The sequence below is a fragment of the Acanthisitta chloris genome, unplaced genomic scaffold (assembly GCF_000695815.1).
Source record: "Acanthisitta chloris isolate BGI_N310 unplaced genomic scaffold, ASM69581v1 scaffold8386, whole genome shotgun sequence".
Classification (NCBI taxonomy): domain Eukaryota; kingdom Metazoa; phylum Chordata; class Aves; order Passeriformes; family Acanthisittidae; genus Acanthisitta; species Acanthisitta chloris.
The window spans coordinates 41103-55575 of NW_008678673.1; the positions used below are offsets into that span (position 1 = coordinate 41103).

General features: G+C 42.3%; 1 protein-coding gene across 1 annotated transcript in view; it reads right to left on the reverse strand.

Annotated features, from left to right (window-relative positions):
- The window catches only part of DDX58 (DEAD (Asp-Glu-Ala-Asp) box polypeptide 58), a 21334-nt gene that overhangs the window by 2556 nt on the left and 4305 nt on the right, over nucleotides 1-14473 (reverse strand). Inside the window, exons 4-14 of the mRNA XM_009076986.1 lie at nucleotides 13792-13905; nucleotides 12628-12781; nucleotides 11744-12002; nucleotides 10878-11040; nucleotides 9872-9973; nucleotides 7717-7874; nucleotides 7279-7414; nucleotides 6244-6392; nucleotides 4976-5066; nucleotides 4122-4292; nucleotides 2451-2602 (exon numbers count right to left, since the gene is read on the reverse strand). Of these exons, the coding sequence (XP_009075234.1) occupies nucleotides 2451-2602; nucleotides 4122-4292; nucleotides 4976-5066; nucleotides 6244-6392; nucleotides 7279-7414; nucleotides 7717-7874; nucleotides 9872-9973; nucleotides 10878-11040; nucleotides 11744-12002; nucleotides 12628-12781; nucleotides 13792-13905 (1649 nt within the window). The remainder of the gene's footprint in view (nucleotides 1-2450; nucleotides 2603-4121; nucleotides 4293-4975; nucleotides 5067-6243; nucleotides 6393-7278; nucleotides 7415-7716; nucleotides 7875-9871; nucleotides 9974-10877; nucleotides 11041-11743; nucleotides 12003-12627; nucleotides 12782-13791; nucleotides 13906-14473) is intronic.

A 14473-nucleotide genomic window follows, 5' to 3' on the forward strand; every position in this document is an offset into this window, starting at 1 on the left:
TGATAACATATTTAAGAATTAAAAGAATGTTACTGCACAGACGTAACTGCATCCAGAGTAGAGAGGAGTGAAAATATGTGAGAGGAACAACTATGCAGACACCCAGGTCAGTGGAGAACAAGGGGGAGGAGGCATTCCAGACACTGAGGATCCCCTGTGGCCTGTGGTGAAGACCATGGTGGAGCAGCTGTGCCCCTGCAGTCCACAGAGGAGACCCACACCAGAGCAGGTGGATGCCTAAAAGAAGGCTGTGCCCCTGTGGCAAGCCTGTGCAGGAGCAGCATCCTAGCAGGGACCTGCCACCTGTGGAGAGAGAAGCCCATGCAAGACCAGGTTTCCTGGTAGGGCTTGTGACCATGTGGGGGACCCACGCTGGAGCAGGCTGTTCCTGAGGGTCTGTACCCCTTGTGAAGGGACCAAGGCTGGAGCAGTTTGTGAAGAACTGTAGCCCATGGGAAGGACTCATGTTGGCAAAGTTCATGGAGAGCTGTCTCCTGTGGGAGGGACCCCATGCTGGAGCAGAGGAGGCAGAAATGTGTGGTGAACTGACCGTAACCCCCACTCCCCACCTCCCTGTACTGCTGGCAAGGAGAAGGTATAGCCTGGGAAGAAGGGGGGGGGAATGTGTTTTTAAGAATTGTTTTGTTTCTCATTATCCTGCTCTGATTTTGATTAGCAATAAATACACATAATTTCCCTAATTCAAGTCTATTTTTTTTACCTGTGATGGTATTTGGTGAGTGATCTCTCCCTGTTCTTATCTTGACTCATGAATTTTGTTACATTTTCTCTCTCCTGTCCATTTGCGGAGGGGAGTAGTAGAGTGGCTTTGGTAGGTATGTGGCATCTATTCAGAGTCAACCCACCACAGGCTGTTAAGTCCTTGTGAAGACTAAGTCATGTGAGACTTCCTGCAGCACAAGTAGTGCTGCTGCTTGGTGAGGCTCATGGTTTGGAAAGAAAGCTACAGAGACTACAGAAACTGCAGGCAGAGAAAGAAGGAACGAGTCATAGCCTGGAGCTGAGAACCAAATGCAGAAACAGAATCCTCTAAGAAGAAGCAGGAGCAGACACACCAAGCCTTGGACGTGGGAGAAGAAATTTAACAAAGGTCATAGGCCCTTGGGCATCCTTTGTTGCTCAGCTCAGTCTCTGAAAACTTGTTCGGAAACATGGGATGATATGTAAATCCACAGGGATACAATAGAACTGTGTACAAAGCTATTTTTATTTGCAGTGGCTGCCACTGGCATATTCCAGTCTTCCCTGATCCCTGGGGAACACCATTGGTGACTGGCCACCAGTTGTATTTAACTCCATTCATCCCCACTCTTTGGGCCTGGGCATCCAGTCCCTCTTTTACCCAGTGAACAGTGCACACATCCAAGTCATGAGTAGCCAGTTTCTCCAGGAGAATGCTGTGGGAAATGGTGTCAAAGGCTTTACTAAAGTCCAGGCAGACACCAACCACAGCCTTTCTCTCATCCACTAAGTGGGTCACCCTGCCACAAAAGGAGATCAAGGTTGGTCAGGCAAGATTTGCCTTTCCCAAACTCATGCTGGCTGGGCCTGATCCTCTGGTTGGCCTGTACGTGATGGATGATGGCACTTAAGGTGATCTGCTCCATAACCTTGCTGGGCACTGACAGGCCTATAGTTGCCTAGATCATTCTTCTGGCCCTTCTTGTGGATGAGCATCACATTAGCTAACCTCCAACCACCTAGAACCTTCCTGGTTAGCCAGGACTGGTGGTAAATGGTGGAAAATGGCTCTGTGAGCTCTTCTGCCAGCTCCCACAGTACTCTTGGGTGGATTCCATCTGGTCCCATAGATTTGTGTGTGTCTAAGTGGTCTAGCAGGTTGCGAACCAGTTCTCCTTGGATTATGTGGCCTTCACTCTGCTCCCTATCTCTGTCTTCCAGCTTAGGGGGCTGGTCCATTTAAGGCAAAGAAGGCATTAAGTACCTCAGCCTTTTCTTCATCTTTTGTCACTGTGTTTCCCCCCACATCCAATACATTATGGGGATTCTCCTTAGCCTTGTTGTTGCTAATGTATTTACAGAAGCATTTTACTGTCTTTTATGGCAGTAGCCATATGAAGTTCTAGTTGGATTTAGGTCTTTCAGATTTTCAGCTGCGTAACATCACAATATCCTGGTACACCATGCCCAAGACAGCCTCCAACCCACAAGTCCTTCTCTGTTCATAAGCAACAGGTCATGAATTCTACCTCAGCTTCTAAGTCTTTTACAGTTACAGCACAGTTGACATTCAGCAAGCTAGCAATATACACTACCCCTTCTCTGCTGATCTAGCCTTTGTCAGAAATCAAATACAAGAACACCTTGCTTGGGTTATCACATGGCCCTAGATAAAGCCCTAGTTAGGTGAAGGCTGATACAGATTATGCCTGTAAGATTTGAGTATGAAAAGTGCACAAATCACATACCTTTCTTGCAAAAGTTGTTTCATCCCAATTCTGTAACTTTTCAATAGCTTCATTCATCAACTCTTCCATATAATGGTTGTGTTTGTCCTTCTCGACCACTTCTGCTTTGTCTGTTACAAGGATACACTTGCTGCCTCTTGCCCTTCCACGACCTATACGGCAACACATTTATTCTATTTAGTTGTTCCTAACAACATGTGCAAAAGTGGCAGATCTGCCATAAAAGAGTATTAAGGGCATTCTGTGTGGCTGCTTTTGTTTGCAATGTTCAGATTCAGATAATGATGCTTCTATAGAGCATTCTCTCAGCTCTTTCTTCAATAACAAACCAGAACAAGATGCCCTCTTCCAGGTATCCTCATGGATATCCCCCAACCAGTAATGTATTGTCTGCTTCTGTGGCCTTCCTTAGCTAAGTTCAGGCATGCTTGAAAATTCAATTACTGTATAGCATCTTGCTGTTTTCTTGTGGTGAAAAAAAAAAGGTAAAGGAGAAAAGTTCATCTCAGTCTTACTAGTCTTCTGCCCTGCCAATTGGTATCTATTAAAAAATCCAAACCTGTATATCACAAAAATCTGAGGAACTGGAAATACAGTGCTGACAAGAAAAGAGACAACAAAAGCGAGTGACATCTCTTCCACCTGACTATGCCTACTGCCTGTCTGGTTTTTGCTGCTGTGACACAGGCAAACTAAGAACTACAGGAATCTCATACAGGTTTAGAAGTATTTGCATTAGAAAAAGTGTTCGCATTTCCTTTTGAGCTCTCATTCCACAAAAATCGTGACTGTATGTGGTTTAAAACTGACATAATCTATTTTCTTTGCACCTTTAACGGCTTATTAAGAATAAATACTAATCTTCACTCATAAAAGTGAATTCTGGGCCAACTTTTTCATCATAATACAAAGATAAGAAAATGACAGGACACAAACTCTGAAAGCAGAGGACTAAGTCAAACTATGATGTTAACAACTTAGGTGACAGGATAAAATATTGCAGATGCACCCTTGAAAGACATAGGCAGTTTTATGACTTCTAGGAATATTATGCAGAAACCAGTATTTAGTGTGGCTCTTCATTCCCCTCTACTGGCCGTATTGTAAAATCACCAAAATTCAAGACCAAAGCCTTGACAGACTTCTTTGGACAAGCCAAGATGACAAGATAGGCTTTCCTTTTTTGGTCTTAAATGTTAGAGATCTGCACATATGAAGGCCTCGGGCACCCGGGTGTAGCCAGGTTGTTAATAAACCACTGGGCAGGGGAAGGCCTTCAGAAGTCAAGGCAATATATGAAACTCCATTGCAGCAGTCCTTCGTAAATTGTCACAGAATCATTCGCACTATTTCTGACTACAGCTTTTCCAGCCATAGTTCTACTTATATGTATAATTATCTACTTGAGGTATCAGTCCTCAACAGTTCAATAACCTTGTGCAGCAGGGCTAATTTGTCTGGTGAAAGAAAAGCCACACAACATAACGACTCAGTTCTGTGAACAAATTTGTCATGTCCCACCATTCATCTGACCTCACTCAGGGGCATAGAGGAACAACAGCAAGACATGCACATATTGCTACAGCATTACAAACATGCCATTCAGTAGTACTTCATGTCCATTTCTAGGCCAAAACAGGTTTCTAATGTAATAGCTCTGAAATTCCTTACCTCTGACTTGGATCATTTTTGTGACATTGCCGAAGTATTCATAGAGCACAATAAGGTTGCACTCAGAAATATCAATGCCTTCATCACCAACAGATGTAGCAATTAGCAGTCTGTGGTCTTGGTCAGTTTTGAATGCATCTAGTACACCCTTCTGCATTGGCAGGGTCATACCTACAGTACCAAGAAACTGTCAGGAAAAAACACTGAAGAGTTCCTTGAACAAGATACCTGCATTGGCTCACACTCAAGTGATTAGAAATTAGTATGTCCTCTTGATCTGGAAAGCTACTTTAAGTTGGTATATACAGCTGGCTGTACATTATACCCACTGAGCAGGGATTCCTGTTGATATGTCACGAGAATTGTCCTCCTGGGAAACACCATTTCAGACACAATACCCAACTGATCTTTTTTGGAGAGACCCGTACACCTTACTTAGTTTAAGCCCAAACTAACTCTTACCTTAAGCCGTAGATAATGCACTTCAGCTGTAGCTTTCATTCTACCTTAAAATGTCTTTGTGCCATCAAATACAAAATAAGGAGATGGGAAAATACTAGAATTAATTGTAAGAAGCTAAAGTTTCTAAACTGTTATTGAACTAGCAAAAGAATCCTGCAGAAAAGGGTCACTGACAGTGTTACTGCTGGTTTAACCAAAGATTCTGGACAGAAAAGGCAAGTATCTCTTTAGATTGCAAAGGTCTTCTAGATATGGAAGAATGCAAGTGCAAACTTGCATGACCTTTCTCTGTTTAAGCGCACAGAAGATGAACACAGGAAAAGCAGAATAATTTTAGCAGTGTAGACACCATAAGTTTAGCACATGTTATATCTCAGTACAAATATGCATACCTGTTTCACTATCTCTTTTTCCCCGACCCATCAACACATCTGGCTTTATGTGGCTAAGTAGAGGGTTTGCTTCTATCCACTTCTTCAAAGCCTGGAGAGCAAATTAGGGAGTTAGATCCCAGGTCCAGATGAAGTGATGGTTTGAGATAGGTAGATCTTGCCTATGCTTGCTTAGACAATTAATACTTCCAAAAGAAGAACCAAAAGCAGAAAATAAAATAGAACTTGTGTGCCAGGGGAGAATATTTACTAATAGGTGAGAACGCGAGGGTCACAGCCATGCTGTCAGATCGAAGAATGCCACAGCTGGTTTCCACTTTTCCTACTCCTGCAACTTAAAGGCTGGTAAGAGAGCAAGCAGCCTTTCACTGCTATAAAGTATGCCTTTATCTCTTGTAAACAAACAGATCACTGAATACTACATTACTGGGATCAAAGGTAATGAGTTGTATTTACAAACTGGACTTTCTCACTACACAGTGAGAGCAAAATTCAGCCAAGCTACAGTACTCTTACATAAGAGCAAAATTCAGCCAAGCTACAGTAGGCTTTTAAATCTAAAACTAAAATCTGCCAGCAGATGCTTGGTGTTGTTAGTTTGGACTTTAGCCTGCCTCTAATGTTTTCTGGCTTGCAATACACCCAGCATGTCTATATCCAAGGATAAAATGGGGGGTGGGTCTCTTAGCTGATAAATCTGCTTGCAGTAGCCAGTGACTAATTGCAGTAAATGTTTTACAGCTACTGAAGCTAACGATTAGCAGCACATTCACTTCAAGCATGAACCTGTCTTGGGAGCAAGGTATTGGAAGGGAGAAAAAAGATCATCCAGCCTAGGTGTTTGACCCTTGGCAAATATGAAACAGACTAGTGATAAGAAGGGTCCAGAGAACGTCTGATCCACAAAGTCTTTCCTTTCTCTTGATCCTAAACATGTGCTATGGCACAGACCTCCTTTAGGCCTGTACTTTTTCAAAACCGACTTTAGGTCTAAACTAAAAATCTGATGGCTTAATGATCAACTATGACATGCAGTAAGACATGGAGGACATCACCCCTGTACTGCAGATTTCAGAAAAAATAAAAACATGCTCATCCTGTCTCAGAGTGTCAGCGTGCTTAGGAAAGTATAGTAAGATAAGTGCTTTCCTAGAAAGATCAAAAACATGCATATTTTTCTATTTCAGATCAAAACAGCAAGGGTAATAAATAAGGCATTATGCTTTCTCACTTCCCATTTTAGGAGCTTCAAAAAACTAATGTCTTACAGCTGCTAAGGCTCGTGTCTTGGCAAAGACAATAGCGCGAGTCTGTGGGTTATAGTGGTATGCTTCATCCAGGATGCAACCAAGCTCTTCCAGCTTAGGGTTCTCATTTGATTCATCTTTTGAAAGGGCAGTCAGTTGCTGTTCTTTCTCTGAAAGAGAATTAAGATGTGTCTTCAATAATTTACCTTCTCTAACACAGAAAACAGAACTCCCACACAAACGTACTTTCAAATAACACACACATTCTCTTTAGCATCTATTTTTATTTTCTATTCCATTCTTTGAGATGCAAGGAAAGAAATCTGTTGATTAAATGCAACAAAATCCCCAGGAAAAAACATGATTCTGAATATCTCATATTTTGTAGCAAACTGACAGGAGAACCTCTGTGACCTACTATGCATAGAAAGACAGCAACAAAACAAACTCAGTTTTTGCACAGAGTGCTCCTATTTCTTCTTAGGGAACAGCTGACACTCAAGGGCAGAGAGCCCAGTGATTTAAAACTGCAGTCAACACTGGAACATTCCACACCGGAGTCTGGAACATAGCCCACTGCTAGGTAAATCAGAAGTCAGAGAACAGTGCAACCTCTAACTGTCAATCAGAAGGGTACAAAGCCCACCTGCTTCTCCCCAGAAGTCTGTGATTCATCCAGGAGCACTGTGCAGGAGGCTAGGCAGTGCACTCAGCAGTGTGTGTTGGCTTCTCTAATGCTGCCAGCATCCATGATTGTAGACCATCTCCCTACTTGTGCAGCACACCCATAAGTACACTGCTGTCTTATGTCCAAGTCAGGCATGTAAGAACCTACTACAGCATCTGGCTACAATTACTACTATTTCCTTAGCTCCTGCACTAGATGTTTCCAGTCCCAGAAAGCAACCTAACACTGCATTTGCACCCACACAGACACTAGACCTTCTGAAAAGTGCAGTTTCTGGAAAAATGACCACACTTCCTCTGAAGAAAACACTTGAATCACCCTAGCATAAGCTTTTTACCCTGCAACTGTCACAGGTCTGTGGGAAGTACCTTGAAATTTGTCCGTCAGTTGCTTCTCTAGCTCAGTATATGGTCCATTTTTTACATTTGTGAAGAATTCCTTAAGGTAGGCTAAAGCATCTTCGATGCGGGCATCTTCACTGATAATGAGAGCATCATTGAATTTCTGCTCAAAAAGAGACATACACATTTAACCCTCATTTTCCATGGTTGTGGATGAAGACAAATTTTATTTAGCTAGATTAAGTATTACAAACTCATGTTTCTTCAATTTCCATGACAACGCAAACATTACAAAGTTTCCTCTGCACTAATCTGTTCTTAGTGATTAACTTAGACACAACTCTTACACGCTATGCTTTAACTTGTCTCAAAATAAACCATTAGGTTCGAAACGGGCTTCTAGGTGAACATACCTGTATCAAAGGACTCCACCTCTGTATGAAAGGAAAGAGGATACGCACTTACCCGCAGGTGTTCAGTACAAATGAAAAGGTCTCTACAAATGTTGCTCTCCTTCTCCTTATCTGGCAGTTTCAACAGTCTGCATTTCTTCTGAGTGAGAACTACCCATTGTTCATATTTCTGTGTTCCAAAATCATACTTGTTGACTTGGGAAATAGTGCCTAGTCAAGAAAGAGGAAACAAATTATTTGTTCATCTTGACCAACAAATAATATCAGTTAGCTAGAGGTTAACACCTTTTCTATTAATTTTGGCTCTAAAAAAAACCTATGCAGAATAACATTGCTACAATACAGTCACAGAACACCCGAGTCTGGAAGGCACCTGTGGAGGTCTTTAGTTCAATCCTCTGCTCAAAGCAGAGTCACCTAGAGCTGGTCACTCAGGATCATGTCCAAATGGATTTGTTGTTTAAGTATTCATGTTTGTGCCCACTGCCTTTTGTCCTGCCTCTGGAACGATCTGAGAAGAGTCTGACTGTCTTCTTCAATTCCTGTGTTTCAGCATATATCCAGATGTTGGGCTAAAATTAACCCAGTACAATTCAACTGATGATCTGTGTACATATACACATCTGCAGAGAACTTAGTTATAAAGTTAGAGATCATTTATCCTACAAGAAGTTTACAGTATTCAAAAATATGCATGTGATTCCAAGGAACACATGCATTGCTCCTCCATGAATTACCAGCTACTCAATAGTTAAGATATTTATTTGTGAAATAGTCCAAAGGCATATTATCCGATCACCTGTCCTTGAGGCAGAATAAGGCAGTACCTGTTTGCTGCATACGTACTCTGAGTACTTAAAAAACTTCAGGAATCAGAGCAATCACAGGAGGAAAGCCAATGCCATTCATGCAAGAGGAACTGTGAAGCAGAAATAAGCTTAAGAAATGTTTGCTTAATTTGATGAGCACTTTGAAAATCTCACTGTATTTGTTCTTCAATGGGGTTTCTTTGGTTGAGTTGTTTTGTTTGTTTGTTTGGATTTTTTTGTTGAGTGGGGTTTTTAATTCTCCTTTCCTGCCCCAGAATATAGTTCACTCTCTAATATCTGGAAAGTGGCAGGCAAAGGAGGAAATCCAGAAATGAGGTAAACAGGCTTAAGGCACCATAGTCATTGTGCAAAAGCCAGTCTAAGCACGAAGTCCTTTAATTCAGAGCTGGAGAGACCATGGCTGATCCAAGCACAGCCACCCATGGGTCTCTGCTTTGTATCCCCTGCAGCTCCTAGATTTTTTATAATTGCCACTTACTGCACACCACTTAGGAACTCAGAAAAAGCAGAAAAGATCAGTTTATTTCTGAAGGGCTGCACAAGTAGTCTCATGATCATGAGACCCATTCTTTTCTCACAGTCATACATCTTCCTCTCTGCAAAACTTCCCACCACAGTTGCTCCTGAAGCTGGATTCCTACTGACAATTGTTTCCTTCCACAGGCAGTCATATCCTCTGTGCAGTGGTGTTCAGGCTCCACAGATCCTACTCTGGAAAATTATCTCAAATGCTTTTCAATAGAAAACAATGGAGATCTGGTAAACTGTGGAAATAAGGGTACCCAGAGGCAGAATGAGGACAGAATGATGACCAGAAAAGGTGACAAAGGCCCTCCTAGAAATAACTCTGAGTGCAACTCAGAGATCAGAAAAAATATGAGAAGTGTCAGAGCAGCAGGTGAGAAAGTAAACTTCTGCTGTACAACACTCAGAGTTACACCATAACTGTGACCCTTCTGGTTTTCCCAACAGAGACAGGCTTAGGTATGAAGCATTTGGAAAAATGTTCAAGTACATACAGGTACCTCTCATCAATGTAATCCAGCTCATTGCATTTTGAATGCAAGCTCTTTTGTTTCAGATTCTTTAAATTCAAAAGGATTTGACAATGTCAAAAGCACATCATTCTTAGCTGCGTGAAACACACGCTGAAATTCAAGCAAAAATATTTATGATTGTCAAACTGATCATGTATAGCAGGAAAATAGTTGACACTCCTATCTGTAATCTCTTATCTTGGAAAAACTGGTTAAAGGCAAGTAAAGATGAAGAAGGAGAAAAGAAGTGGAAACAGAGTGACTGTTCTAGCAGCTATGAGGATTGCCAATCATGTAATCAAATACTGAATTGCAGTACAGGCATAGTACAGAATCTTACCCACTGAATAAATCTTCCTCATCAATGCCTCTGTCTCTGTCATCAGAGCTGAGATAATGTTTGCAAAGTGATTCTGAGCTCTCCTTTTAACCCATCTGACATCTAGAGACAAGAAATGGAAGTCAATGGCCTGAGTAAGTAAAACATTTCCCTGGGCAGTACAGAAGTCCTTGTCTAGAAGAATGCATTTGGTCCTCTATGCAATCAGAATCAAGTTTACTGTTAATGAGCACTGCAGTTGCACAAAAAGCAACAGCCACCAATCTGCACTGGCAGAACTGAATAAAAACCAGAGATTGTGGATCACAGCAAAGAGAAAATGTGCCCAAATGGGCACTGCCATACTGCAGGGCAACAATGAAGTGCAAGCCTGAATTCCTATTGTTGGAGAATGGTGGGACATGATCCTGGGTATGCACCTGGGGAAGGCCAAAAAGAGCTAGGCCACAGTCCCCTGGGAACGTACAGACACAGTCCTGGGAACGCACCTGGGAACGCAGTGTACAAGGAAGGCTCTGGAGATAGTAACTTATATATCGATAGGGAGTAACTCAGCTGGGCAGATGGCAGATGGCAGGGGTAAGTTGTCCTTGAGGGTGAGACAAACAAGTTTGAGACAAACAGCTAGGAATGCACCCAAGCCTGAGAAAGCAAGAGATAATCCTCACAGCTGTAACTGCAAGTAGGGAGGGTACCTGAATGCTATCTTTAGAGCTTAGCCAATTATAAATGATTGATAGTTATATGCCTGTCCTGCACTGTATAAAAAGAGCCTGTTGGACAATAAAGTTGGAGCTTGCTGTATCACCCACACGGAGTCTGCCGCTCGCTTCCCTGTGCAGAACCTTCACCTTTCCCAACATCCTTTCAAGCTAGCAGAAAGCAAAACTTCAGCTCAGTTTTAAGCTTTTATCTTAATTTAAAAAAAAAAAAAAGTGCAATTGGATAGCTGCCTTAATTATGGTGTTTTGCATCCCAAAGGAAAACGGAAAGAAAATGTGCTTACGTGTTTCTGGCTTGTTTCTGAATCTCTGCAGATCCTCTTTGTTTTCTCTGACAGTGGATATGGCCTGTATGTCAAGGTAGGAGCAGAGGGTACAGATGTGCTCCACAGTTTCCTTGATGCACTTGGCATTACCAACTCCAACAGAAGCAGTTAAACCTACAATCTAAGCACACACATGAACAGCAGTGGTTTCTCCTTTGTCACAAATGGAATAAAAATAAGTCACACTGCTACCAATCACCGAATTGCCACCATCTTCAAACACATGGAAACAAAACAGGCAGCAGAAGTAAACATGACTGCAAGCATGGAATCTTGAGAGCAAAATCTTGTCCCCACTCATGCCTTCTCCAAGGCACTTAGAGTATTTAAATTTAAAATAAGTTATCCAGACATTTAAGCCCACAGCCAGCTGTATTTGTCAGTGCTCATCATACAGAGAAACAGCAAACCCACTCTCAGAATCGTCCTTTGCATTCACTCAGAGATGTCTTTGCACCTGGACCAAAACCTCCTTCCAGCAGAGGCAGTGGTGCCATGTAATTGCCACAGAAGACAGTAATAGAGAGGGGACAAGGAGATTACTACATTACATGCTTTCTTCCCAGTCCAGTTCTCCTGTTTGCTCTCAAGTACTCCAGTCTCTGTCATGCTTGATCAGTCCTTCTTGGCAGCTGCAGGGAAGATCTAATGCAGGAAAAAACCCTGGAGGTGTCCAAGAATGAAAAAGTGTTCCAGATGCTACTGTTACAATTTGCAGCCATTGTTAAACTGGATCAGCACAAAAGGCAAGACTTCAGTCTTTGCTGACTACATTGCAAAATAATTTTCTTTAATGTTTCTACCACTGACAGGCTGGACCTTACCTGAGGCAGCTGGTTTCCAGAGGATTCAAATTTTTGTTCCAGGTATTTGGTCATTAACACATTGTAGGGGTGGTTGCCTGTAGTGTTGTGGCACTCATCAAATATCATCAGAGTGAAGATGGAGAGGGAGCTAAGGATCCCATTCTTGATGCTATTGACAAGAATCTGGGGTGTTAGCACAATGATGTCGCTGTCCTGTATAACCTCTTCTACAGACACATTTGCAACTGTTTCACCACAAATTCCTTGAACAGAATATCTAGGAGGAACAGGCAGAAAAACAGGGTATGAAAAAGTATGCCTTGCAGGGCAAAAAAAAAGCTAGAAGAATGGACTTTTCAGCAAGCCTGAAAGGTAGCTACTAGTTCCCAATGACAAATAGTTGGGCAGGCAGTTTGGCAGTTTGACCACAGAAGCTGAGAAAAAAACTGCTGAGAGTAAGCAACCACATTTCCAATTACCACTAATTTAAATAGATTTGAGGAGTGATTAATTTGTACACTTAAGCTGCATCTGTCAGTTCACATGTTATATTCCCTTTCTGATTATGTCTGGCATTATGGGACTGTTTTCTGCCTCATCTTTGAAAGCAGGGCTGAAAGGAATTGCAAGGGAAAACACACTTCACTCTTTTCCAGAGACAAGGACAGATATATTTTGATCATTTCCATGGATGCACGACATCTAGTGCTTAAACACTGCCAAGCAGACTCCAGATTCTCCAGTCTGCCATGGCAATGCCACTCTTGCGACCAGGCATCACTCTTGTACTAACAACAAATACTCTTGTCACCAGTAAACCTATCACATTTTGCCCTAGCCACAGCTGACCTAAGGGGCAATTTATTTTCTGTGGAGGAACCAACAGGTAGAATTACACTTACCCACTTCTTTCAAAATGCTGTCTGAATACATTTTTCTGTTGTTCATACACTGGCACTTTGGTTGCAAGAAAGACAACTTTTGCCTTTCGTCCCGAGGGCATATGTTGGAAATGGTGTTCACAAATCATAAGTGCCACAAAAGTTTTTCCAGACCCTTTAAACAAAAAACATGAGAGGTACAGCACTAGTACGAAAGGGTGCATTCGCAAGCAGTACACTAGTATGTAAGGGTATATTTGTAAGTATGCAAGCATCCAGATTTGTCTCAATCTGGATGCCTTGTAACAAAGGGGAGCTGACAAGAGGGCTGTAACACTTCCAGATTCTCTGGGAACACATCCAAACACAGGCTTGCTGCTTACTCAGGTGGGAAATCATCCCTTTCTCTCTCACAGTCTCAGTCTGTAAAGACCATTAAGCAGTCACTGGGAATTAAAATCTATTTGCAGTTGCATTTGAATTCTTTCAAATCAGTGAGCTGATTTCTGCTCTCAGCATGTGCTTTCACATCAAATCAAACTATAGTACAGATGCCAGACACTTTCAGCTTCCTTCCCCATGCAGTCTTGCTCCTGTCACACCTCTTTTCCTTTGGCGCTCAGGCTTCCTGTGCAGGCTACCCAGAGCTCTTCTGTGCCTTTGCCTCTCCAGGACTCAGGGGAAAATTACGCTAGCAATAAGGAAAACATAAGTGCAGGAAAAGCTGATGGATCTCTCTTTTGCTGCTGAACTTCAATCTTCTTAACCCACCCCTGAGCCACTGCAAAGTTTCTGTGTTGTCTTGATGTTGTAGTCACTGCAGTAGACAGATAGAGGAGCTTCAGGCTAACTCATCCTGCTTTTCCTACAGTTTGCAAGCCAAATTTCTTAAAGATCTGCAAAGATCGGTGACTGATTTTAATTCAAAAATCCACACCAGGGAGTGAGAAAGCAGAAGTCAGAACATGAAAATCTGAATACAAGCACTGATGTGCCAAGCAACAGGTCTATCTTTCTCAGCCTCTGTGCTGACCATGGTCATCAATTTCATGTTTGATCTGGACCTACTGCAAGGAAGACTGTTTTAAATAAACAGCTGAAAAAGTTTGACTCAACTTTTACCCTTCCCTATCCTTCACAGCAATCTACACTAAGAGAATTTTTGTAAGAAACATGTGTTCTTACCTGTGGGGGCAGATATCAACGTGTTTTTCCCATTGAAAGCAGGCTGTGCAAGTTCAATTTGGTAGCTCCGAGCTGTCTTCGGTTCATAAACAGAGGAAGACTGATAGACCCCTTCTAGGAGAGAACCGTGTTTTTGTCAAGAGTGTTGCAACAGAAATGCATAAAATACACTGTGTCCCATACAGTCGTTATATAAAATGATAAGAGGTAGAAGAGTCCTTCCAAACTACACAGACCATTCTCTGACAGACAAGCCTTTTAACAGGACAGATGCACCAAACAAGAATTTTGTGCAAGTTTGATGGCATACTTGGCATGGTTTTGTTACCCCTCAACTGTGTCTCCTAAAATGAACTCATTTCAAGTCTTCAACTCCAAATGTTCCAGCCACTCTGACCAGACCAAGAAGGGTAAAGGTGGAGACTGGGAGGATGAAACCCCTAAGCCCACTGTAGAAGAGGATCAGGTTTGAGACCATCTTAGGGACATGAATGTGCTTAAGTCCATGGGTCCTGAGGGAACTGGCTGATGAAGTTGCTAAGCCACTATCTATAATTTTCCAGAAATCCTGGCAGTCAGGTGGAGTCCCAGACGACTGGGAAAAGGGAAACATAACCCCCATTCTCAAAAAAGGGAAAGTAGAAGAACCAAGGAGCTATAGACCAGTCAGTCTCCCCTCTGT